Consider the following 25,279-nt stretch of genomic DNA (forward strand, 5'->3'; position numbering starts at 1 on the left):
GTATAGTACCGGGTGGAGCCCAGACTCACTATAAGGAAAACGTGAGGCACAAAAAAAACTGATTTGACTACATACAATGCTTTTTGTTTGAACAGTGAATTATGCTCAAAATGATTAACCATGAATTTGTTAAAGTAAACACTGGGAAATGCTGAGCGTAAAGACAGGAGTACCCTGGACATGGCATCAATCCATCACCCCCTTCATACATAGTCAATTATGTCTGTGCCCGGGCCGCCGATAGCACTGCAAAAATCTGAACCCGGTTCTCAGAGTTGGTAGTATAGTGTAATAGACTGCTGTGTCACATAAGCGCCCTTTGTTTTTATTTTTGTATGGATGCAGTGGTAAGCTTGCTAGTCAGGTGCAATCTAAAGACCCACAGATGGTTAAGAAATAAAAAAAGGATCTAGAAAATATTAACTATTAACAACAGCAAATAAATTACTATAATTAAACTAATAAATGTAACTTTGATAACCAACATATACTGTATACTGACCAGGCATAACATTATGACCACTGACAGGTGAAGTGAATAACACTCATTATCTCTTCATCACGGCACCTGTTCTAGTCTGATGAATCACGTTTTCTTTTACATCACGTGGATGGTCGGGTGCGTGTGCGTCGCTTACCTGGGGAACACATGGCACCAGGATGCACTATGGGTCGAAGGCAAGCCGGCGGAGGCGGTGTGATGCTTTGGGCAATGTTCTGCTGGGAAACCTTGGGTCCTGCCATCCATGTGGATGTTACTTTGACACGTGCCACCTACCTAAGCATTGTCGCAGACCATGTACACTCTTTCATGGAGACGGTATTCCCTGATGGCGGTGGCCTCTTTCAGCAAGATAACGCGCCCTGCCACAAAGCAAAAAGGCTTCAGGAATGGTTTGAGGAGCTCAACAACGAGTTTGAGGTGTTGACTTGGTCTCTAAATTCCTCAGATCTTAATCCAATCCAGCATCTGTGGGATGTGCTGGACAAACAAGTCTGATCCATGGAGGCCTGACCTCACAACTTACAGGAGTTAAAGGATCTGCTGCTAACATCTTGGTGCCAGATACCACAGCACACCTTCAGGGGTTGAGTGGAGTCCATGGCTCGACAGGTCAGGGCTGTTTTGGTAGCAAAAGGGGGACCAACACAATATTGGGAAGGTGGTCATAATGTTATGCCTAAAGTATACTGTAATGTAAAAGTTATTACCTAGTAAAGTAGCAGATATACTTAAGATGAATTAAGATGAGTGCCTCAAAATTGTTGTTCTCTTATTGCAGTACAGATGCTACATAAAATTATAATTTATTTATTTTTGTACCCCAATTAACAAGCTGAAGAAGATCCCTGATCATGGACCAGGACTTATTTAAATGGTTCCATTAAAAAAAAAAGTGAAATATAAATGTATCATTTATTAGGGTCAATTTTCAAGCAGCTAAAGCAATACTACATTTTTAATCACAGATATGGAGTCATGGATGGGATTCCTTGACCATATTATATAAAAGTATATATATATATATATATATATATATTTATTACCTGTTCTAAAACACATGTGAAATAGTAGTGTTTCAGCATCATGCCCTTATGTCTTGTTGCTCTTGATATTCAGAGCAAAGTGTGAACACTTCATATGATGTGAAATTGTCTGCTGTGTTATAAGATCACAGGATCATGCTGTGAGTGTGATGGTGCTCGGTAGTGTGCATGCATAAGTAACATTCACTGACTCTCTGATGTACTCACCCTTATCATGAGAACTGCTTTCCTAATGTCGCGCACACCATCGTAGACCAGTCGCGAGGCATCAATGAACTCGTTCTCCTCAAACGGCTGTGGCGGGCTTGTGCTCAGGGCTTCAATGGCTACCTCCACCTGCTCAGCAAAGCGGGGCATGACTGAAAAGAGAGAGAGAGAGAGAACTTAAGTTAGAATAAGGTAATAATAGATATGACTAATATGTTAAACACACACTCACTCACTTTCTTAACCGCTTATCCAATAAGGGTCGTGGGGGGGGGGGGGGGGGGGGGGCTTTTCAATGGGCGCAAGGCACACAGTAACACCCTGGATGGTGTGCCAGTCCATCACAGGGCAGACACACATACACACATACACACACCCATTCACCTGTAGGGCAATTCAGTGTCTCCAATTAACCTCGCTGCATGTTTTTGAACTGTGAGAGGAAACCGGAGCTCCCGGAGGAAACCCACACAGACATGCAAACTCTGCACAGAAAGGACCCAGACCACCCCACCTGGGGATCGAACCCGAGACCTTCTTGCTGTGAGGCGACAGTGCTACCCACCGAGCCATTGTGCCGCATTACATTAAACACATGGAGTCATTGTTAATAGTGGATCACACTTATGATACCACAGAATAGAAAACTGAGTCTGGGCACAATTAAATATCTTTACATTTTTTTATTACTAAATTATAAGTACATACCTGACAGCTAACAAAAATGGGTGGAAAAGTATATTTTAGGTATTTGTATTTATTTAAAAATATTACAAATATTCAGATGGGTCCATTCAAATTGTAATTACTTTTGTAATTGAATTAAATTGATAGGGCGGCACGATAGCTCAGTCGGTAGCACTGTCACCTCACAGCAAAAAGGTCCTGGGTTTGATCCCCAGGTAGGGTGTTCCGGGTGCTTTCTGTGTGGAGTTTGCATGTTCTCCACGTGTCCTCCCACAGTCTAAAGACATGCAGTCAGGTTAATTGAAGATATAAAATTGTCCATGACTGTGTTTGACATTAAAACTTGAACTGATGAATCTTGTGTAATGAGTAACTACCGTTCCTGTCATGAATGTAACCAAAGTGTGTAAAACATGACATTAAAATACTAATAAATAAATACATAAATTTAATTGATATTCATTTATTTAAAAAAATTGCTGTCTCTCTGTAAAAAAGTAATTGCCCCCGTAGTTACTAAATCAATCAGTTAACCGAATGTAATTGACAACTGATCATTTTACTAGCCTCAGGCATGATTACTGTCAGCCCTGTTGAATCTAAACATCACTTCAATGGAAACTGTCTGGCAGCGTGAATTAAGCTAGAAGGTTTTAAAAAGCAGCATGATGCCACATTCTAAAAAGATAAAAAAAAAAAAAATGCAAAACATAGTAATTGAAATCTAAACATTTGATTACAGTTGTTAATGCTAAGGCTGGCACAAGCAGTTATTAGGTTTCGAGGGGCAATTACTTTTTCACCAGTGATATAGGTTTTGAATAAATCTATAATTAATACATGGAACGATCGTTTAAAAGCTGCATTTTGTGTTTACTAATTAGTTAGAACATCTGAAACATCTTAAATGTGACATAACATTATGACCGCTGACAGGTGTAGTGAATAACACTGATTATCTCTTCATCACGGCACCTGTTAGTGGGTGGGATATATTCGGCAGCAAGTGAACATTTTATCCTCAAAGTTGATGTGTTAGAAGCAGGAAAAATGGACAAGCGTAAGGATTTGAGTGAGTCTGATAAGGGCCAAATTGTGATGTTTAGACGACTGAGTCAGAGCATCTCTGCAGCTCTTGTGCGACGGGTGTTTGAGGTGTTCATTTGGCCTCCAAATTCCCCAGATCTCAATCCAATCGAGCATCTGTGGGATGTGCTGGACAAACAAGTCCAAGATCCATGGACAACTTACACACTTTGATGACGTTTTACCGCACCGCTCAAGCCAAGCGCTGAACAAAGCGACAGTTTACTTAAATGTGAGTAAAAGACTAATACTTTTCATAACTTTGTTGTACAAAACCAGTCGAAAGACATTTTTATAATTTCATTTAATTTTTTAGTTCAACCACCATATTTCATCCTGATCAGGGTTGTGGTAGGTCTGAAACTGAACAGCATAATTATTGGATACAATGCAGTGAAACACTCACCAGCCAACTATGTCTGAATGTAGAAACTCGACTGGCAGATAGCATTGTTAAGGATTTGAACTCTGGAGCTCATTGGGCTAGCATAATTTAACATATATTTACATATATAAATTTTTTACATAGTGACTAAATTTTCCCCTATTCATTTTAACATTTTATCTTTTAACATTTCTATATATAAGCATAAACATGATTTAGGAATAAATACATTAAAAATTTAGTACATTAAAAATTTAGCTCAGGTAGTATGAGGTGATTTTCAAAGCTACCTCTGAACACATTCCAGGCATGTAGCACTGCAGAGTCTCTTAGAAAGACACACACTTTTAGAGTATTCCCCAATTACATCCTTTGTGAATTTACAGTTCAGGAAGTTCAGGGTTAAAGACCATGAATGATGACAAAATGTCAGCCTGAAAATGTAGGGCTTAAATTAAGTCACCACTGAACCAGTTGTTTAATTAGTTGTTTGTGGTCCAGCTATTTGCATGAAAAAAGCATTATAGTGGCACAAGGTGCTTGCTCAGGGGTAAATGATATTCACCATAGGTTTAATCAGGGTTAATAAATACTGGATGGTCATGCCAAGAGTGTATAATGGGGTTAAGGTCAGCTCTCTGTGTAGCCTACTAAAGGTTATCCACTCCGCTCAGCAAACCATGTCTTTTTGGATGTCATTTTGTGCACTGGGGTACAGCTATTTTGAACAAAAAAGCATATTTATTTTATATAGTCCTAATTTATTTTTTAAACCTGTATGTGGCTGAAACTTAATCATTAGAATGGACGTCCATATATCTTTGATCATAAAGTGTTTATGCAACTTTGTACTCCAATACTGCAATACAGTGGAATCTCAATTTAATGGACTAAAAGAGGGGTGCACTGGTCTGTAAAATGCGATTGTCCGAAACAGCGAGGTTTTTTCCAGGGGGTGGTAAAATACACAAAACCACAAAAAAAAAGGTTCACAAAAGTGCTAAACATGCACATATTACATTCACAGAAACAGTAAAATGAACAATGTTAATAATATGTAATGTAAAACCTGTAAATAACTATTAAAATTGGTGTACCGTACTACTGGGGAGAGTCTGAAGCACTGCTGGTGGCTACTGGAGCAGTGCTGGTGCATAACTAAGCACATCATGTAAACAGAGAGACGTGCGCCTCTCATGAGAATTTTAAACAATCGGACCGATGTTTAAAATTCGGTTTTCCAGATTTTGTTAAATGAAGGTCTGTTAAATTGAGGTTGCACTGTATTATGTCATTATATTATTTCATATTCCAAATACTTTTTCCATATGCAATAATCTTAAATCCCGGTTATACATCTAATAGGACAAGAGAAGAATTTTGCTCTGTGATGGTGTAGGTGGTGTACTGGTGGTGTATTCTGTTCTTGAAAGAAACACTGGACACAGTGCAACTTAATTTATAAATTATAAATGCTGTTTTTGGACAGACTTGAATACATTTGCTATTGGTGCCAGTGAAACATTGGATGTCTCTCAGTTCAAAGATGATCAGTACAAATGTATATATACATACTGCTATAATAGCTCAGTGGCTCAGTGGTTAAGGTACTGGACTAGTAAACAGAAGGCTGCCGGTTCAAGCCCTGCCACCACCAATTTGCCACTGTTGGGTCCCTGAGCAAGGCCCTTAACCCTCAATTGCTCATCGTTTTCCGCTCATTGTGTAAGTCGCTTTGGATAAAAGCGTCTGCTAAATCCTGAAAATGTAAATGCTATGTATTAATAATGTCTTATTGTCCCCTATCAAATTCTGAGGACTATAAACTGTGAAAAAAAGTATATAGCAGATTTTTAAACAGGATCAGCTTGTTCTTTTGTGCTCTAAGTCACATCAGCTTGCTAATGTACTAGCAAAGTAATTTATTTATTTAATTTTTTTTTATTATTATTTTTTTAATTATACTATTATATTGTGTGGTTTAGGCCCGGAACTTGCCAGAAAGCAATCAATTTTCTTTTTGAAAAAGCCAAGTTATCAAAAAGCTGATAAGATCTAAAAATAATATTCAATATAGAGGGTTGATTTAACCTGAACTAAAGTTTTAAGACTTATATCTTACCTAGCTGTGTGTTTGTTCTCCCCTAATACTGTTTGTACTGTCTGGCCCAATTTAATCTTCTCCTTTTTATAAGATATATAAGTGCCAGCTAGGTTCATGGTCTACATTGTAGTTCATTGTTTTCAAATGTTAAGTGCAGAAACTAATAATTAACTGGATCAAATAGTATAAGTTTTAAATATATCTAAAACTACATATATTTAAATGTTTGACTATATACTGTACATAATTTGAGGTTAGATAAATATTAGGTCTCAATTGGCTTTCTTTTCTTTTTTCTTCGTGGCTGGTTTACATAACAGTGCAGTTTTGTCTTTCGTTATCACCAGGACTCGTACATGTACATGTTATGAAAGTCACTTGGCATTGATTGTCGCCTTCGCTACATATACCACTCCTCCGAACTCGACTTACTGTCTGTTACACATCTGTACACACTATTATCTGCTATACTGACTATCTGGACAAATGGACAGGATCAACAAATTTCCATTCCCTTCAGCACTTAACAAATCAACAAGTGTGCTTCGTGCCACTTCACTGCCCACTCCAAACAATTCCAGATTCTCTGACAGACTCAAACTTGCATTACCCAACTATTGTTCTATAATTGTCAAAGCTCTAATACTTCAATTGTCCAGAAAAGCTTTAAGCAAAAAAATCACAGATTTCAGGGAATTTTTTTTTTTTTTTTATATTTTGTTTATGCATTTTCTCCCCTTTTTTTTCTCCCTTTTTAGCGCGTCCAGTTGCCCGATTGTGTAATGCTTCCTCTCTACCAATGCCAATCCCCGCTCTGATTGACGAGAACAAAGCTAACCCACGCCACCTCCGACACGTGGGCAGCAGCCGTATGCATTCAGTCACCTATACTTTGATGAGTGCAATGCAGATCAGCACTGTGTACGGACAGACGCACCCTGACAGCACTCTTTTCCCATCTATGTGCAGGTGCCATCAATAAGTCAGCAGAGGTCCTAATTGCATTAGCATGAGAGAGTCCCTATCCGGCTTTAATTTCCCACCCCTATCTGAACAACAGGCCAATCGTTGTTCATGCGGTTGCTCAGCCCAGACAGCAGGCAGAGCTGAGACTCAATACGATGTATTCGAGATCCCAGCTCTGGTGTTCCAGCGTGTTTTATGGCAGTCATTAAATTACACTCATAAATTGAATTATAGAATTAATGGAAGTTACAATACACAGTCAGCTTACCTTAATAGCTCCCTCTCAAAGACGAATATTCTCGTCCGTGTTTAGGTAGGGCCTTATCTATAACAGTACACTTAAACGTAACCTGTGTGAGTTTGATCAAGTTAAATCTTTTGTATTTATAAACTGAACCAACCTAAAGTTGGTTGATTCAGTTCAGATCTTCTTTAAACTTTCTATCAGGGTTTGATTTTTATAAGAAAACTGGCCTTACTGTTCATGAATTAGCATCCTCAGATAACACGCATAGATGTAGAGGTTATTTACATGCTACCCGTCCACTGTATATTTGATCTGTTGTTATCAGTACCGAATATAAGGCTAAAATGCTTTTTTCTACTATTAACAAACTTCTTCACCCTCTTCTTGCTATACCTCCCTACAGTGTTGACCAGTGTGAAGTCATTTCTATATTTTCACAGACCTACACTTTCCCTCAGCCTCCTCACCACCTGTTTATAATAACACCACCCTAACCCAGCTGTTGAACCTCCTACTGAAGTTGTTCTTGTTTCTAAGTGAATTGCCAAATTAAATGCATCTACCTGTCAGCTTGATCCTGCCCCCACTTCACTTCATAAGAAGTGTCCCTCAGTTATTTCTGACATCTGTTTTTTCAGTTTTTATCTCTTGCTTAGACAGTGTGACTGTAAAAACTGTAGTCCATTTTTAACCCTAGTTGTTCTTTCAAACCTAGAGCTCTTCAGTATGTACCAGAGATGGGGACTCGAGTCGACTCATGACTCGCAAAAGATAAGTTGTGGACAACAAAAGTCAGCAACATTAGTTACGTGTGACAATTTATATATATATACTGTATATATATGATCCGACATTATTCTGATCATGTCATTTTCTGCTCTCTAATAACGCTCCGGCCATCTTAACCCGCAACGCACACAATGGGTAAATGTTCCAGCCAGCTTCCGGCGTAGTGATGAAGCATCGCTTCCTACTTAAAATGGTGAAATACCCTACGTAGTGCACTTCACAGTAACAGATAATGTAAATGGAACGTGCCTACAGAATTGCTACAGAACGTGACCTTCTGATTGTAATTTTTAGTAAGAAATGCTGTTATTTGCATGTATTTAGTTTGCAGCGTCACACAGATGATGTGTCAATGAATCGCTTGATTGGCTTTCTAACGAGTTCGTGTTTTACTTCACAGCCGGGAAAAGTTTGGAGGTTTTTAATTATAAGCACATTTACAAAATAACGGATTATATTAATAATGGGACAGAACACGGTTAAAAATTTAATAGCATCTGAAACATAAGCTAAGGTAAGCAGTATAATGGATTTTTGCTGTGTTTGGGATTTTGGCCGCTGTCCCGTAATTTGCAATGAAAACAAAACGTATCAGTTTAAGCTTTTAACCGGTACCTAGGAAAGTAAAGGCACAAAGTAAAATGGCAAAATACAGTTGCTAATCTGTTGTTGTTTTGTATCTGAACTTACATATTATCTGTTTATTTCTAGGCTACACTTAAAATATACAGGGGTTGGACAAAATAACTGAAACACCTGGTTTTAGACCACAATAATTTATTAGTATGGTGTAGGGCCTCCTTTTGCGGCCAATACAGCGTCAATTCATCTTGGAAATGACATATACAAGTTCTGCACAGTGGTCAGAGGGATTTTAAGCCATTCTTCTTGCAGGATAGTGGCCAGGTCACTACGTGATGCTGGTGGAGGAAAACGTTTCCTGACTCGCTTCTCCAAAACACCCCAAAGTGGCTCAATAATTTTTAGATCTGGTGACTGTGCAGGCCATGGGAGATGTTCAACTTCACTTTCATGTTCATCAAACCAATCTTTCACCAGTCTTGCTGTGTGTATTGGTGCATTGTCATCCTGATACACGGCACCGCCATTGGATGCACATGGTCCTCCAGAATGGTTCGGTAGTCCTTGGCAGTGACGCGCCCATCTAGCACAAGTATTGGGCCAAGGGAATGCCATGATATGGCAGCCCAAACCATCACTGATCCACCCCCATGCTTCACTCTGGGCATGCAACAGTCTGGGTGGTACGCTTCTTTGGGGCTTCTCCACACCGTAACTCTCCCGGATGTGGGGAAAACAGTAAAGGTGGACTCATCAGAGAACAATACATGTTTCACATTGTCCACAGCCCAAGATTTGCGCTCCTTGCACCATTGAAACCGACGTTTGGCATTGGCACGAGTGACCAAAGGTTTGGCTATAGCAGCCCGGCCGCGTATATTGACCCTGTGGAGCTCCCGACGGACAGTTCTGGTGGAAACAGGAGAGTTGAGGTGCACATTTAATTCTGCCGTGATTTGGGCAGCCGTGGTTTTATGTTTTTTGGATACAATCCGGGTTAGCACCCGAACATCCCTTTCAGACAGCTTCCTCTTGCGTCCACAGTTAATCCTGTTGGATGTGGTTTGTCCTTCTTGGTGGTATGCTGACATTACCCTGGATACCGTGGCTCTTGATACATCACAAAGACTTGCTGTCTTGGTCACAGATGCGCCAGCAAGACGTGCACCAACAATTTGTCCTCTTTTGAACTCTGGTATGTCACCCATAATGTTGTGTGCATTGCAATATTTTGAGCAAAACTGTGCTCTTACCCTGCTAATTGAACCTTCACACTCTGCTCTTACTGGTGCAATGTGCAATTAATGAAGATTGGCCACCAGACTGGTCCAATTTAGCCATGAAACCTACCACACTAAAATGACAGGTGTTTCAGTTATTTTGTCCAACCCCTGTATGTTTCGTGTTTATTATATTGACTCGGACTAAAGACTCGTGACTTGACTCGGACTCTAGCCTAAGGACTCGTGACTTGACTCGGACTCGTATTTGGTGACTTGTGAACATCTCTGGTATGTACAACCCTCAGCTGCTAGAATATTCTGTCAATCTGTCATTCTGTCATCACCATATATCTATATCAGTTACACTGACACCAGTTACCTGTCCCTGCTAACATACTAATCGCTACATGGTCCAGGACTAGCCTAATAGCCAAACTCCTGCATCCTTACTGCCCTGCCTAAAGGATCAGGGAGTTTATTTGTCCCAAAATTATAAGTGAATGTAACTACACATTAAATCCCTTCCAGCTCTTGAATTTCGCTGTTGGGTGTAAATAGTAGGAGGGAGGTGGTAATTTGCATTAAAAAGCAATTTTCTGTATTTCCCCAACAGAATTGTAATGAGTATAATTATAAAAACACACTACCTGTTACTATGGCTGCTTTTTACTTTTTTTGCTTTTACTTTTTTCTCCCTGGAGCAAAAAATACAATCAAAAAGGCTCATGAATAAAAGCAGTTTTCATTCTCAGGAAGACACATTTATGTGTGTTGAATAGGTACTTACAAGTAACAAATTCTGAATTTTATTTTCCCCAAAACATATTCCTAAACACATATTCTATATATTTTACACTGTATTTTCTTCCTGTTTTAAGATGTTGCAAACATAAATTCAAATTTTGCTGAAAATTCTAAAGCGAATGTTTAATTTTTTCCAGAAATGGTGTTCATATGTATGTACACCGATCAGCCATGACATTAAAACCACCTTGTTTCTACACTTACTGTCCATTTTATCAGCTCCACTTACCATATAGAAGCACTTTGTAGTTCTACAATTACTGACTGTAGTCCATCTGTTTCTCTGCATGCTTTGTTAGCCCTCTGTTCTTCAATGGTCAGGACTTTCCCAGGACCACCACAGAGCAGGAATTATTTAGGTGGTGGATCTCATTCTCAGCACTGCAGTGACACTGACATGGTGGTGGTGTGTTAGCGTGTGTTGTGCTGGTATGAGTGGATCAGACACAGCAATGCTGCTGGAGTTTTTAAACACCTCACTGTAACTGTTGGACTGAGAATAGTCCACCAACCAAAAATATCCAGCCAATAGCGCCCTGTGGGCAGCGTCCTGTGACCACTGATGAAAGTCTAGAAGATGACCAACTCAAACAGCAGCAATAGATGAGCGATCGTCTCTGACTTTACATCTACAAGGTGGACCAACTAGGTAGGAGTGTCTAATAGAGTGGACAATGAGTGGACATAATATTTTGAAACTCCATCAGCGCTGCTGTGTCTGATCCACTCATTCCAGCACAACACACACTAAGACACCACCACCATGTCAGTGTCACTGCAGTGCTAAGAATGATCCACCACCTAAATAATACCTGCTCTGTAGTGGTCCTGACCATTGAAGAACAGAGTGAAAGCAGGCTAAAAAAGTATGTAGAGAAACAGATGGACTACAGTCAGTAATTATACAGTAGAACTACAAAGTGCTTCTATATGGTAAGTGGGGCTGATAAAATGGACAGTGAGTGTAGAAACATGGAGGTGGTTTTAATGTTATGGCTGATCAATGTATATACTGTACGTATGTTTAGTTTTAAACATTCTTTTCGACAGGTTCAGTAGGATTTAGTAAGGAGATTGGCTAGGCCATGTAAGCTCCTTCACTTCCGTTTCAAGAAACCAACCTTTAATTATTTATGCAAAAAAGCAGACCCATATCCTAATACTCCCACCTCCGCACTTCACTATGAATGTTCTTAGAATCATACATGCAGTTGTTAGTTCTCTGAACATTGTTTCTGGAAATGTAGCAAGTAATCACATACAGTTTATAACCTTTAAGCAGACACAAACTCTTAATTAAAATTCTGTTCACAGTGGTAAAAACCATTTTATCCTGCGTTGCAGTATTGTTGTTTGCTGCCGTTGAGCGGAAACACAAACGGTTGTCATGGTAACCTATATTTTAAATAAGTAAAATGACCTTGTTGTTGTGTACAACAGTGAAATAATTTCATTGTGAACAGAGAAATCTGATAATAAAAGGCTAAGACCAGCATATCTAATTGGCTTAGCAAGCAAAAAAATATATATTAATTTTAATATCTAAAAGTTCCTCTATTAATACAAACTCAAATCAGAAAAAAGTGTGGAAAAAATACAGTTTCTTACATTTACTTTGACTTTTATTTAATTGTAGACAGTATAACTCAAACTATTTAATGTTATGTCTGGTCAACTCAATTGATTTGTTAATATACATCCATTCCTGCATTTTTAGGCCTGCAACACATTCCAAAAAAAGATGGGACAGTAAAGCATTTACCACTTGGTAATGTTGCCATTCCTTCTCACAACACTTAAAATACATTTCACCATAAAAGATACCAAGCGATTTAGTGACACATTCTCTATTGGGGACAGGACAGGACTGCAGGCAGGAACATTTAGTAGCAGTACCCTTTATTTCTGCAGCCATGCCTTTGTAATGTGTGCAGCATGTGGTTTTGCATTGTCTTGTTGAAAAATGCATGGATGTCCCTGGAAAAGACGACGTCTTGAAGGCAGCACATGTTGCTCTAAGATCTCAATGTACTTTTCTGCATTAATGCTGCCATCACAGAAGTGTAAATTACATTGACTAAGGGCACTGACACAGTCTCATACCATGACAGACCCTGGCTTTTGGACTTGTTGCTGACAACAGTCTGGATGGTCCTTTTTTTTTTTTTGGTTTGAAGCACACAGTGTCCATTTATTTAAAAACGATCTGGAATACTTATTTATCTGAGCACAATACACGTTTCCACTGTGTGATGGTCCATCCCAAATGCTTCTGACACCAGAGAAGTTGACGCCTCTGGACATGGTTAACATAAGGCTTCTTTTTTGCACAGTAAAGTCTGTAAATGTAACTCCGTACTGTAGTGCTTGATAAAGAGATCACAGGTGTTTAGCTTAGGCTTGCACCCTTGTCCTTAATGTACTTAATGTAATTTCTCCAGATTGCATGAACTGTTTAGTTTATCTACAAACGCATGAGATAAAAACAAATGAATGTATAAAAACAATGTTCCCCAGTTCAAAAAATGAGAAATTAGAAGGAATTTCCATATTTCTCCCTCTACAGTGCATAATATAATTAGAGATTCTATGTCCATTTTTTCACCCCATTATTAGCACTAAATTGCCCCTGTCCAAACTTTTTCAGGAATGTGTTACAGGCCTGAAATGCAGGAATGGAGGTATATTAACAAATGTAATGAAGGTGATCAGACAAAACATAACATATTTTCGGTTAATACTATCTTTTTTTTTTATTTGCATTTTTCATACTGTCCCAGATTTTTCTGATTTGGGGTTGTAATTTTTTTATTTTATTTTAACAGACGGTTTATTTTTAGCTGACGGTTAAATTGAATAGCATGGTATTAAAAATAATAGAGGCAAATGTCAGAGTGACTTCATGACAAAAAAATCACTAAGAGTCAATTCCGGGCAGCATTATCCTTATGAATAATTATACAATTATGCTGGTGACTTATAAAGATTCAAAATTAAATGATTAAATATCAGAACAGCTCTCAAAGATTAATCTGGGACTACAGTTACATTATCACTGAACAGAAACCTTCAGCGTTTAGATGATGAATGGCAGAAACAAAGCTGCAGAACAGTCAGAGACCTAACAAACACAATGGACCTCCTGCCTGTGTCACCCTGAGTTTTTGTTGTATGAATTACGGCACATGCAGCTTCCTGTCAACAGCTTAACCCCTGAACGATCAATTACATGCCAAATTTAAGTGAGGGGAACTGCACGGGTGTGTTGGCCTGAGCTCAGATGAAAACAAAAAATATGAAGAGCTACAGAAGAAAAGCTTGAATAATTGGAATTGCCGCGACTTCCACATTAATTCCACAAAGTTAATTCTAATTATTAATCACAAACACATTTTGCCTGAACTAATCACACATTATTCATTTGTTTACAGTTAAAGCTATACGAGATACACTAGAATTTGTCAAAAGCACCTGAACCTCTGAACATTGTTGGACATCCCATTTAAAACTATTGACATTAATACAGGGATGGTAGACCCTATGCAGTTTAAACACCCCACCCCACACACACACACACTTTGTGGCTATAACTTTGTGTCTCTCTTTTGACAGAGGTTGTGTGTGTGTCTGTGTGTGTGTGGGGGGTGTAAACAGTATTTAAAGATGGGTGAGAACAAAGACTCATTAGGACAATTGCTGTGTCCGATATCGCACACTTCCATACTGAACAGTACGTGAAAGCAGTATGCAAGAGCGGGTGGTGTGTCTGAATACGTAGTATTCATTAAACAGTATGCGAAAAATACCCGGATGACCTACTGCCTGGGCAGCAATTTTTGAGTATGCAAACGATTTACGGTGCATTTACGGTCCGATGATCTATCCAATAATTCAACTGGAGCTGCAAAGGTGTTAGTAGTGAAGAAGAAAGATGGTGGAAAGTGGAGTAAGACAAACATTAAAAATGTTATGATTAAGTACAACCCATGCATCACGTGACGTTGGTAAGATGGCAGACGTAGTACGTACGAGCTTGCATGCATACTGCACACTTGCATACTAAAAGAGCTTGCTGCTTTACCGGCCGAGCAGTGTATACTTCCTCGAATCTAGTACGTACTGTTTAAGTATGCGATTTCGGACGAAACCAATGTTTTTCTGCTTCCTAAAGATGGATAGCAGTTAAAGTAGGTGTGTCTTAACTGACACACTACTGTACTAAATAGTATGTAACTCCTTACCCCCACATTTACTCACTCAGTAAGGCGCTTATGTATCACATACATTTAAATTTTGAATGCAGAAAAGCCTTTGTAAACCACATCTGTATGACCTAAAATGACCAGACTACATGTCAGTTAAGTGTGACATTGTGTCCTGTAAGTAGGCACAGCGCAGTAAAAATGAATATCATTTGTATGGTATAAACTTTGTACTGTGCTGTAGCATTGGAAGGAATCCCTGTACAGCATATACACTGATCAGCCATAACATTAAAACCACCTCCTTGTTTCTACACTCACTGTCCATTTTATCAGCTCCACTTACCATATAGAAGCACTTTGTAGTTCTACAATTACTGACTGTAGTCCATCTGTTTCTCTGCATGCTTTGTTAGCCCCCTTTCATGCTGTTCTTCAATGGTTGGGACCCCCACAGGACCACTACAGAGCAGGTATTATTTGGGTGGTGGATCATTCTCAGCACTGCAGTGACACTGACATGGTGGTGGTGTGTTAGTGTGTGTTGTGCTGGTATGAGTGGATAAGACACAGCAGCACTGATGGAGTTTCTAAACACCTCACTGTCACTGCTGGACTGAGAATAGTCCACCAACCAAAAATATCCAGCCAACGGCGCCCCGCGGGCAGCATACTGTAACCACTGACGAAGGTCTAGAAGATGACCAACTCAAACAGCAGCAATAGATGAGCGATCGTCTCTGACTTTACATCTACAAGGTAGACCAACTAGGTAGGAGTGTCTAATAGAGTGGACAGTTAGCGCTGCTGTGTCTGATCCACTCATACCAGCACAACACACACTAACACACCACCACCATGTCAGTGTCACTGCAGTGCTGAGAATGATCCACCACCTAAACAACACCTGCTCTGTGGTGGTCCTGTGGGGGTCCTGACCATTGAAGAACAGGGTGAAAGCAGGTTAAAAAAGTATGTAGAGAAACAGATCGACTACAGTCAGTAGTTGTAGAACTACAAAGTGCTCCTATATGGTAAGTGCAGCTGATAAAATTGACAGTAAGTGTAGAAACAAAACAAGAAGGTGGTTTTAATGTTATGGCTGATTGGTGCAAGTGCCTGTGCTGTAAATAAAATGCACCATAACACATCCATAAGAACCAAATAAAATTCTGAAATGTATTTTTTTCTGAGCCATTTACATTCACACATTCCAACATGTGGCTTGTACAATTAAGCTTGGGATGCTTTGTATATATTGTGGATTAACCTTTTTCAATGTTGGGATGGGCTTCAGAAAAACGGCATGCTTAATTTCAGTACTTGTTCACAGGCATCAGCTGCCCAAAGAGATGGATGGCCTCACAGGACAAAAAAGTACTTTTTTTATTATTCACTGTAATTGTTTTTGTTTTTCCTTCTATTTAATGTTTATAACAGCCAGTATGGCACCTGTTTTTTGATTTTGTTAGATCTATTGTAAAACTGCATGCAGTAATTTTTCCAGCAGTCCCTCAGCGGTTGATTTTAAACAACAGCAGAGATGCACAATCCATCAAAAAGCAAAAAGTCAGACAGAGCTTTATTTACTTAATGTTTTATGTTAATATAACACAGGAGCTGAGATAAAAAGCTTTTTAAAAAAAACTTCTCTTTTCTCATCAGCGAGTGTCTCTGACAGTGTAATTTAGAAGTGCCGGATACATCGCAGGAGTGAAGTCTCAGTGTTGGATGTTACAGGAATGTTTTTCAGCTTGCCATGGTGTCTGTCAGAGTCTAAGTCTCTGCTTTAAGTAACTGCAATTGGCTGTGACAGGTGCAGGTGCTAAAAACGGATTAAAACCGTGTGGACCATAAATGTCAAGGAAGTAAAAAGTGGCATTCTAAACCTTTTTACTCTGTCTTTCTGTCTGGATCTGCCTATTTTTCTTAGTTTCTCTGTAAAAGCCTTGTCTATTTCTCTTAATAGCTATTTATCTGGAGCTGTTTTTGTACATGAAACATCATTTATTTGGAATTTCTTGGCAGTGAGAATTGTCAGTAACGGGACAAGAGTTATGGGGGTGAATATAACAAAGATGGTTTGTGGGTGTCACTGATTTCATTCGCAATGCTGGCCGGGGATGAGACATATTGCATATTGGGTTGTGTAGGAGTCTGTGACAAATCATCTATTTATTTTAGATTTACAATTCCATACCTTACAGTTTTGCTGAATAATTCTATTATATTTCACGTCTGTGCCAGTGGTGATTTCAGTGAATAATACATTCACACCCAGTGCATATGTATTTTTTTTTTCGTACTATAAATTGAATAACAGAAAGCAGAGTGGTATTTATTAAGTACTAAGGATGCCAATTTTACTGAATAATGTATCCAAACTGAAAAGAAAAAAAAATAATAATAATATAATATAAAAATCTCAAATTTTATGGTTCTTTCCAGTTTCCATTTGCTCAATGAATAACTATCACAAGCCTTACCAATCTGAAAGGGTGATGGCTAATATGCTTGCTCTGTTTGAGATTCAGCCACTGAATCTTTAGAAATTTGAGCAGCTGAATATTTTCTTTTTTGCTTTTCACCTGAGATTTTCTTTTTATACAAATATTCACATTTAGCATTTGTGTTTGAAGAGAGAGTGGAGAATGATCATTTTACCTCAGCAAATATCAAATTATGCTCTCTTGGACCCCTATTCATAAGTAGCTATTGTTAGGTTTTAGGCATAGTGAGGATTTAAATCTCATAAAATACGAGGGATCTTCAAAAAGTTTCCGTACTTTACTACCTACTCCCTACCTACCGACCTACCTACCAACCTATGTGGCACCATTATTTGTTTCTTTGTTGTATCATGCTACTGGAGCCTTCTTCTTTGGGATCAATAAAGTATCCATCCATCCATCCACCTCTTCCTCCTATCTATCTATCTATCTATCTATCTATCTATCTATCTATCTATCTATCTATCTATCTATCTATCTATCTATCTATCTATCTATCTATCTATCTATCTATCTATCTATCTATCTATCTATCTACCTATCTATCTTCTCCACTTATCCATCCATCCATCCATCTCTATCTATCTATCTACTGTACCTACCTACCTATCTATCTTCTCCACTTATCCATCCATCCATCCATCCATCCATCCATCCATCTCTATCTATCTATCCATCCATCCATCCATCCATCCATCCATCCATCCATGCACCCACCTACCCACCCACCCACCTACCTATCTATCTTCATCCATCCATCCATCCATCCATCCATCCATCCATCCATCCCTATCCATCCATCCATCCATCCATCCATCCATCCATCCATCCATCCATCCATCCATCTATCTATCTATCTATCTATCTATCTATCTATCTATCTATCTATCTATCTATCTATCTATCTATCTATCCACTTATCCATCTATCCATCTATCCATCTATCCATCTATCCATCTATCTATCTATCTATCTATATCTATTAATGTTTAATTAAAAAGTTTAGTGTTTTGGAAAACAGTGAGAATAACTTCATAATTGACATTTTTGTGCTTTGCTTTGCTCTATGTCATAAAAACACAGTTTGTCTCATTGGCGCCACTTTCAAAGGGCAAACAGTCAAAATTTAATTAGACTGAACTTTAAGCGCAGTGGCAAGTGATAAAAACCGAGTATCAAAGTGGTAAATGTGCATCATGTGCAATACTTAAGGTAATTTTATGCTTTCAACACACTCAAAAACATTAGGACAGAGAACACTAATTGTTCAAAGACAGATTTGGACTATAGTCAAGCACTCACACATTGTATAAAATGAGGTTATTGTTAGGTTTTAGGTTTAGGTGACCATGTAGAAACACTTGTTTTTGAAATCCTTAATAAATAGTTAAAAAAAGTGAGTCTGTAACTTTTTGAAGAACCCTCATATCTACATTTACTGTTTTATTTTTGATTGTTGCTGATCTGATGCAGAATTTATAAGGTTACACATGTTAAAACTTCATCTGAAGATAGAAAAAAGGTGTAACCTGAAACTGTATGTAGTTCTGTTCCGCTGTATTTTATATTTCTGCTGTATTTAGACAGTTTCCAACCAAAAAATAAAAGTGCAGATAGAAATAGAAAGTGTCTATCATCTAAGCTGCCATTCCAAAACACAAATCTCATGAAATATAAGAGGGAGAAATATTAGTGTTTCATATTAAATATTAATATTATTAAATAAATTTAATTACTATTTAAATTTATATTTGTTGCCTCCAAATACATGAATGGCAGGAAAACAGTAACATATTTTTAGCAGTAAATGTATTCTGACAGTCCTAGTAAACACAACTGCAGCACCTAAAACACCATCATTTTGACACAAACCCTAAAGTTACGCCATCACCAACCCCCCAATTACACACATGCACAGACTGCAGTTAAGCAACTCTAAACAACGGATCTGTGCAGAAGCTTGTTGAAGGCGTACACTCCCAGCACTGTCACAGTAAAGTGAGAAATTGTGGCTCTTCAGTCAAGTGCACTTGTTGTGCAGGTGGATGATAGTGCAGTTCAGTACAGTGTATTATGAAGGTAGTTTCCTGCAGTCCACTTCAGTGTGGTGTAATGTAGGGCTGGTTTGTGCAATTCCCTTTACTGTAGGGTAGTTTAGTGTTGTGTAATGTGGTGTAAAATAGTTTAATTCAGTGCAGGAAAGTGTAAGGTATTACATATAGTTTACTATAGTCTAGTACAGTTCAGTATAGTGCAGTACAGTGTAGTGCAGTGGTGGAAGCTCACCTGTTTCAGACAGCAGCTTGATAGACTCCAGAACTCGCTCAGTGTAGACGCCAGGTTCATAGTTCTCCATCTCGGCATTGATGATATGGACCACGCGGGCAGCACGACCCCTGATTGCCCCCGCTGTCCGGTCCAATGTGTCTACATCCCCCTCCTGTAGAGCTATTACACACTTGTTCACATCCTCCAGGATGTGGTTCTCTACATAGCGGAGAAAGACAAAGCGAGAAATATAAGTTAGACAAAAAAATAAGAAGTAAAAAGAAGCCATTATATTAAACATGGTTAGTAATTAATAATAATTAATAATCAATAACCAACATTAATAATAATAATTAACTTAAATGGGATCAGCCTGAAAAGGACTTAAACGGATCAGCCTAAACATTAGGACCACTCGCTAAAAAATGCAAGACATTGCCAACTTTGTAACAATTGTGTCACAAAACGTTATGGCCAGACAACTGGGTAAAGTATCTCCAAAACAGGAAGGGGTGCTCACAGTGGTCTATGGAGGTGCAAGCCATGATCTTGTCCATGACCCACTGCTGGTAGAGGACATTTAGCTCAAACTGCAAATAATTTTAATACTGATGATGAGGTGGATGTGTAACAACACACAGTACGTCAAACTCTTGGCTGCCTGGGAGCAATCCTTGCTGTTTATGGTGCGGTGTAGTCGTAGGGTGGTTAAAGTGCCCAATCTAACTCCTGTCCACCAAAAAAGGAACCCACAAGAGGTACTGAACTGAAGATCAGAGCAATGGAAGGAAGTCTTTCTGTTTTCTCATAGATTTCATTGGGCACAGGTGCATCTTTTACCCATGAATGATATGGCATCAGAATGCACTGCAGGACGAACCACCTTGCAACATATTGTACACAGTGATACTGAGTTTTCTGGGGTTTTTGCTTTTCTTTCTTGGATTTTATCATAACAGAAAATAGAGAGATGAGGTGGGTAGGATTTCATTACAAAAAGTACAATAAATGATCATATTTAGTATTAGAGTTAGAGGTTAGCATGTGTACATTTGATTCTATCACAATACATTGTATTATAATAAAATATAATATTTTATCATAGTTATTATTATTGTTATTTTGTAATTATATTTATACACCTCCTACACCAAACCCCTCATAGCAACCACTAATAAATGCCAGCCAGAGGTATGAAGTGTGGTGGCATGAGGTTAATAAATTTGAAATTGAATGCATCCTATTTCAGACAGTGGATGCATCCTGATTAGCAGAGATTAGAAATGGCAATCTATTGTGTATCTGAAGATAGATAAAAAGGTCAGAATTCATTAAGCATTACACACTAGCATCACATAAAAACATCTCATTAGCAATGAGAGCTGCAGTCATTAATGAAATACCTTTGCTGTGTGTGACTTCAAACATTTTACCTGCATAAAAACACCAAATAATAATAACAGAGCTGATGCAATATTAAGGCTCTTGAATGACAGACAAAGAAGGCAAAGAAACAAACAATAGACATAGTAAGGCTAAATTAGGTGGGAAAAAGACCGCATTGATTAAATGATTTAATAACAGCTAAGAAACAAAAAAAATGCCTTTATCTTTTTTTTTTTAACATATCCATCTTGCTTAATTAAAAATAGCCCGTCCAGGGTGTTACTGTGCGGCTTGCGCCCATTGAAAAGATAATTCTATAGTTTTTCTACATTTATGGTTATTATTATTATCATCAAACAAAGTAAGAATCAAATCCTCTAATACTGTGAAGGCTTTTAGTAAATTTATCTTCAAGCTTATCCACATAAGCTTACTCATTAAAAACCAAAACAAGAACCAAACCAGACTAAACTGAACCGCTGTGTAGGAATGAAAAAAAACATATATATATATATATTATTTGTTTTTTAAATCCCAGCAGATCACGTACACACACACACTTAAAACTATACACACTTACAGGAAGTATAGTTTTTTTAATGGAGCATAACAATGTGCAACATTTTTTTTTTTTTCAATTTGCAATTTAAGACTTCGTGTGCAATTATTTTCTAAATAATATATTTTAGAGTTTTTGACTTTTATTATTGATAATGTCTACATTGTTATACACTGTACTGTTCATTTGTCTATTTTTTTTTGTTTTAAGTGCCTTGCTATGCCTTCGCTGCTGTAACACTGTGAATTTCCCCACTGTGGGACTAATAAAGGATTATCTTGTCTTATCTTAAATTTGGTTACCTGAAACAGAGAGGAAGTCATCAACGGAAGTGATGTCATCCACAGCCTCAGTCAGAATGCGCACCTGCTTTTCCCATTGGTCTTTGAACACATCCATGTTGTCCTGAGCCACTTTGCTTTGGGGACGGGCCGCCAGTGTCAGGGCAGCGTTGATCACCTGGATGAAAGTCAGACTAGGTTAGGTTATGCTCAAAAACACACAGTGCCCTATAGGTAAAGTGCCAATAAAGTCAAAAACATGATTATTTAAATACAGAAAACCTTGTACAGGGTTAGTTTTAAGTATATGGCTTGTTTGTGCATTGAATTAATCGTTACAGTGAAGAAGTTGAACAAAAAACTCTCAAACACAAACAGAAAGGAGGAACATGAGGGAGACATCACTGTTACAATTATACAAATTTGATAATTTAACTCTTGACTAGCAAGGTTAATTAGCTGGCATGTAAGCTATATGTTAAAGCTAAATGTATTATAATGTCTTTGTTATTTATGTTTGTCTGTTAGGAAATTATTGATTTAACTCGAAAAACTCTGGAACCAGGACAAATAGGCCGCTTTGTTGCTATAACTTGATCTAATAAAACTTGGTCTTATAACAAACAAACTTTTTGTCTGTTATAAAAGAAACACGCCTGATTTTATTAAAAAAGCAGGTCTGGTGTGTGTACCTAGAGCAATCAAATCCAAAACAGGAGGCAGAGCTTGTATTCACAAATTCCCTCATCTGTCAGTGTTTGGGACTCAGACAATGTCTCCAAAATTACATTAAGGCCGAATATAAATGTGTTTAGTCAGACATTCTGCTAACATCTTCTTTTCGAGTTAAAGAAGCAGATCTTGAGATAACAGACATTGAAAAACTGCACTGGGTAAGCTATAAACAATTCCAATGGTAAAATTGTATTTCGGTACACTAATGCAAATCCAGTTGCTCTTTCCAGTAAAGAATCTTGATACACCAATCTGATAAGGAACCTTTTGTCTCACTGAAGCCACAACTTCTGCTGTATTTCTCTACCTTCAACCTTTACAAATTACTTACTTACCTGATTAACCTAAAAACTTAAGAGAATGCAAATATCACTAGTAATAATAATAATAATAATAATAATAATAATAATAATGCAAGGTACTACTACTGCTGCTGCTATTACTACTAGTAATGATGATAAAAATAATACAAATAATACAAATAATCCAAGATACTACTACTGCTGCTGCTACTACTATTACTACTACTAGTAATAATAATAATCATGAAAGATACAACTACTACTAGTGCTATTACTACTAGTAATGATATTAAAAATAATACAAATATTGCAAGATACTACTACTACTGCTGCTTCTGCTAATACTATTACTACTACTAGTAAAAGTAAAACAATAATAATAATAATGAAAGATACAACAACAGCAACTACTACTACTACTACTACTACTAGTAGTAATAATAATAATAAAAAAAAATAATAATAATGAAAAAGACACGACTACTACTGCTGCTGCTGCTACTACTACTAGTAACGTTAATAATAAATTCAAATAATGCAAGATACTACTACTGCTGCTCCTACTGCTACTACTATTACTACTAGTAATTCTTCTTCTTGTTCCTCAGCCTTTGTCCCTTTTTTTATTTTTTATTACAGGGTTGGCATTTCTGGCTTCTTCCCATTAGGGGTCACCGGCGGGATTTGGCACCGGACCGCCTCACCTGTGGATCAAACCCAGGACCTTCTTGCTGTGAGGTGACAGTGCTACCCACTAAGCCACCATGCCGCCCCATCTATTACTACTAGTAATAATAATAATAATAATAATAATAGTTATTATAATTCACACAAAAAAATTGACTTATATAGCACCATTAAACCCATGGAGTAAGTGGAAGTACACTATGAAAAGATAAGTTTTAAACTGGGCTTTAAAGGTACAGACAGGAAAGTACAGGAGTTCCAGAGTGAGGGGGGGCAGCGACACTGAATGACCTGCCACTCACAGTGGACAGCCTAATAATAGAAACAGCTAGAAGGCCTTAATTTGCGAGCTCTGACATGCAGATGGAGCAGGTCTGAAAATGATAACATAATAGCCACGTTTAGTCACCGGCAGCCAGAGTGGCTGGAGAAAGACAGGGGTAATATGTGCAGATCTCTTAGTGGAGACCAGAAGTCTGGCTGCAGAATTTTGGATGCACTGTAGAGGCATTTTGGAGGTAGACCATAAATAAGGAATTTGAGTAGAAGAAGAAGAAGAAGAACCTTTATTGTCATTATACTTGCATACAACGAAATTTAGTAAATCTTTTATAGTAGTATATCTTTGTTGTAATAAAGGCATATACCAAGATCTCAGCATTTTTAGAAGTCTAGGGTGGAGTGATATTGTGCAGATGGAATTTGACGTGTGGTTCAAAGGCAAGACCGGGGTCAAAATGGAGACCGGGGTCAAAATGGAGACCGGGGTCATCAAGGCTTCACACAGTGATGAAAGAGCCGACAGAAATATCATCAGCAACTAGTGAGCAGAATATAAGCAGAAACAACTGACTTGGTACCAAAAATCATAAGTTCTTCTTAGCATTTAACTGAGGAAAGTAAGCATGAGTGATGGTAATGATTGTGGGTTTAATAATAAAGTGTATGTGAGTGTTATCATCATAACAAATTAGATATTACCATGATGTATATCTCCAATGGGCAGGATGTAGATAATAAAAAGTAGAGGGCCAAGAAGAGAGCCTTGGGGAATACCCTGAGTAACAGGAGCAGTGCTCTCCAACAGACAAATTGGCACCTATCTGTTATATATTTTTACGTTATCTCTGACGTGTAAACCCCTTGGCCCCAGAGAACCATGCTACTGTCTCTGTACTCCTGTAGCATTCATGTTAATGCCTCAAGCAGACTGTAGGTTTCTCTGTTGCAGCAGCAACAAGATGATTTCCTTTTTGGTCCTGCTTTCCTCAGGCATGGCCAATTCATTTTATCAAATGCCAGACCAGGCTGGTGGCTCCTCTGATACTTAAGCTCAGAAAGGTACCATATAAAATTGCTCTGCCACCTCAGCATGCTGGTATTGCAAACTAATTTGACATACTATTTAGGAGGCTTGGAATCTAAAATAATAATAATAATAATAATAATAATAATAATAATAAAGAAGTAGTGATATACTTAAACCTGTTTGATTATTATTTATTTAATTGATCTTTTGCTGAATGTTTTCTATGTGTAGGGTTTAAGGCAGTACCACACATCAGTAAATCCCTGAAAATCCCTAAGCTCCTCTGCTCATCTGAAGGTTTCCCCACTTTCCTTCAGCAGCTGTCTTTTTTCATTTAAGCTATCAGCAAAGAAAGCCCAGGTAAAAGCCATTGATTTACTTTCAACAGACATCATGATACTCACTCAACTAT

The 25,279-nt window shown here is 38.0% G+C and overlaps 1 protein-coding gene across 1 annotated transcript in view; it reads right to left on the bottom strand.

Moving 5' to 3' along the window:
• ctnna2 (catenin (cadherin-associated protein), alpha 2) overlaps positions 1-25,279 on the bottom strand; it is a 600,844-nt gene that overhangs the window by 18,972 nt on the left and 556,593 nt on the right. Inside the window, exons 11-13 of the mRNA XM_063008183.1 lie at positions 21,856-22,012; positions 19,627-19,827; positions 1,756-1,907 (exon numbers count right to left, since the gene is read on the bottom strand). Of these exons, the coding sequence (XP_062864253.1) occupies positions 1,756-1,907; positions 19,627-19,827; positions 21,856-22,012 (510 nt within the window). The remainder of the gene's footprint in view (positions 1-1,755; positions 1,908-19,626; positions 19,828-21,855; positions 22,013-25,279) is intronic.

Source organism: Trichomycterus rosablanca, chromosome 14 (genome assembly GCF_030014385.1).
Source record: "Trichomycterus rosablanca isolate fTriRos1 chromosome 14, fTriRos1.hap1, whole genome shotgun sequence".
Classification (NCBI taxonomy): Eukaryota; Metazoa; Chordata; class Actinopteri; order Siluriformes; family Trichomycteridae; genus Trichomycterus; species Trichomycterus rosablanca.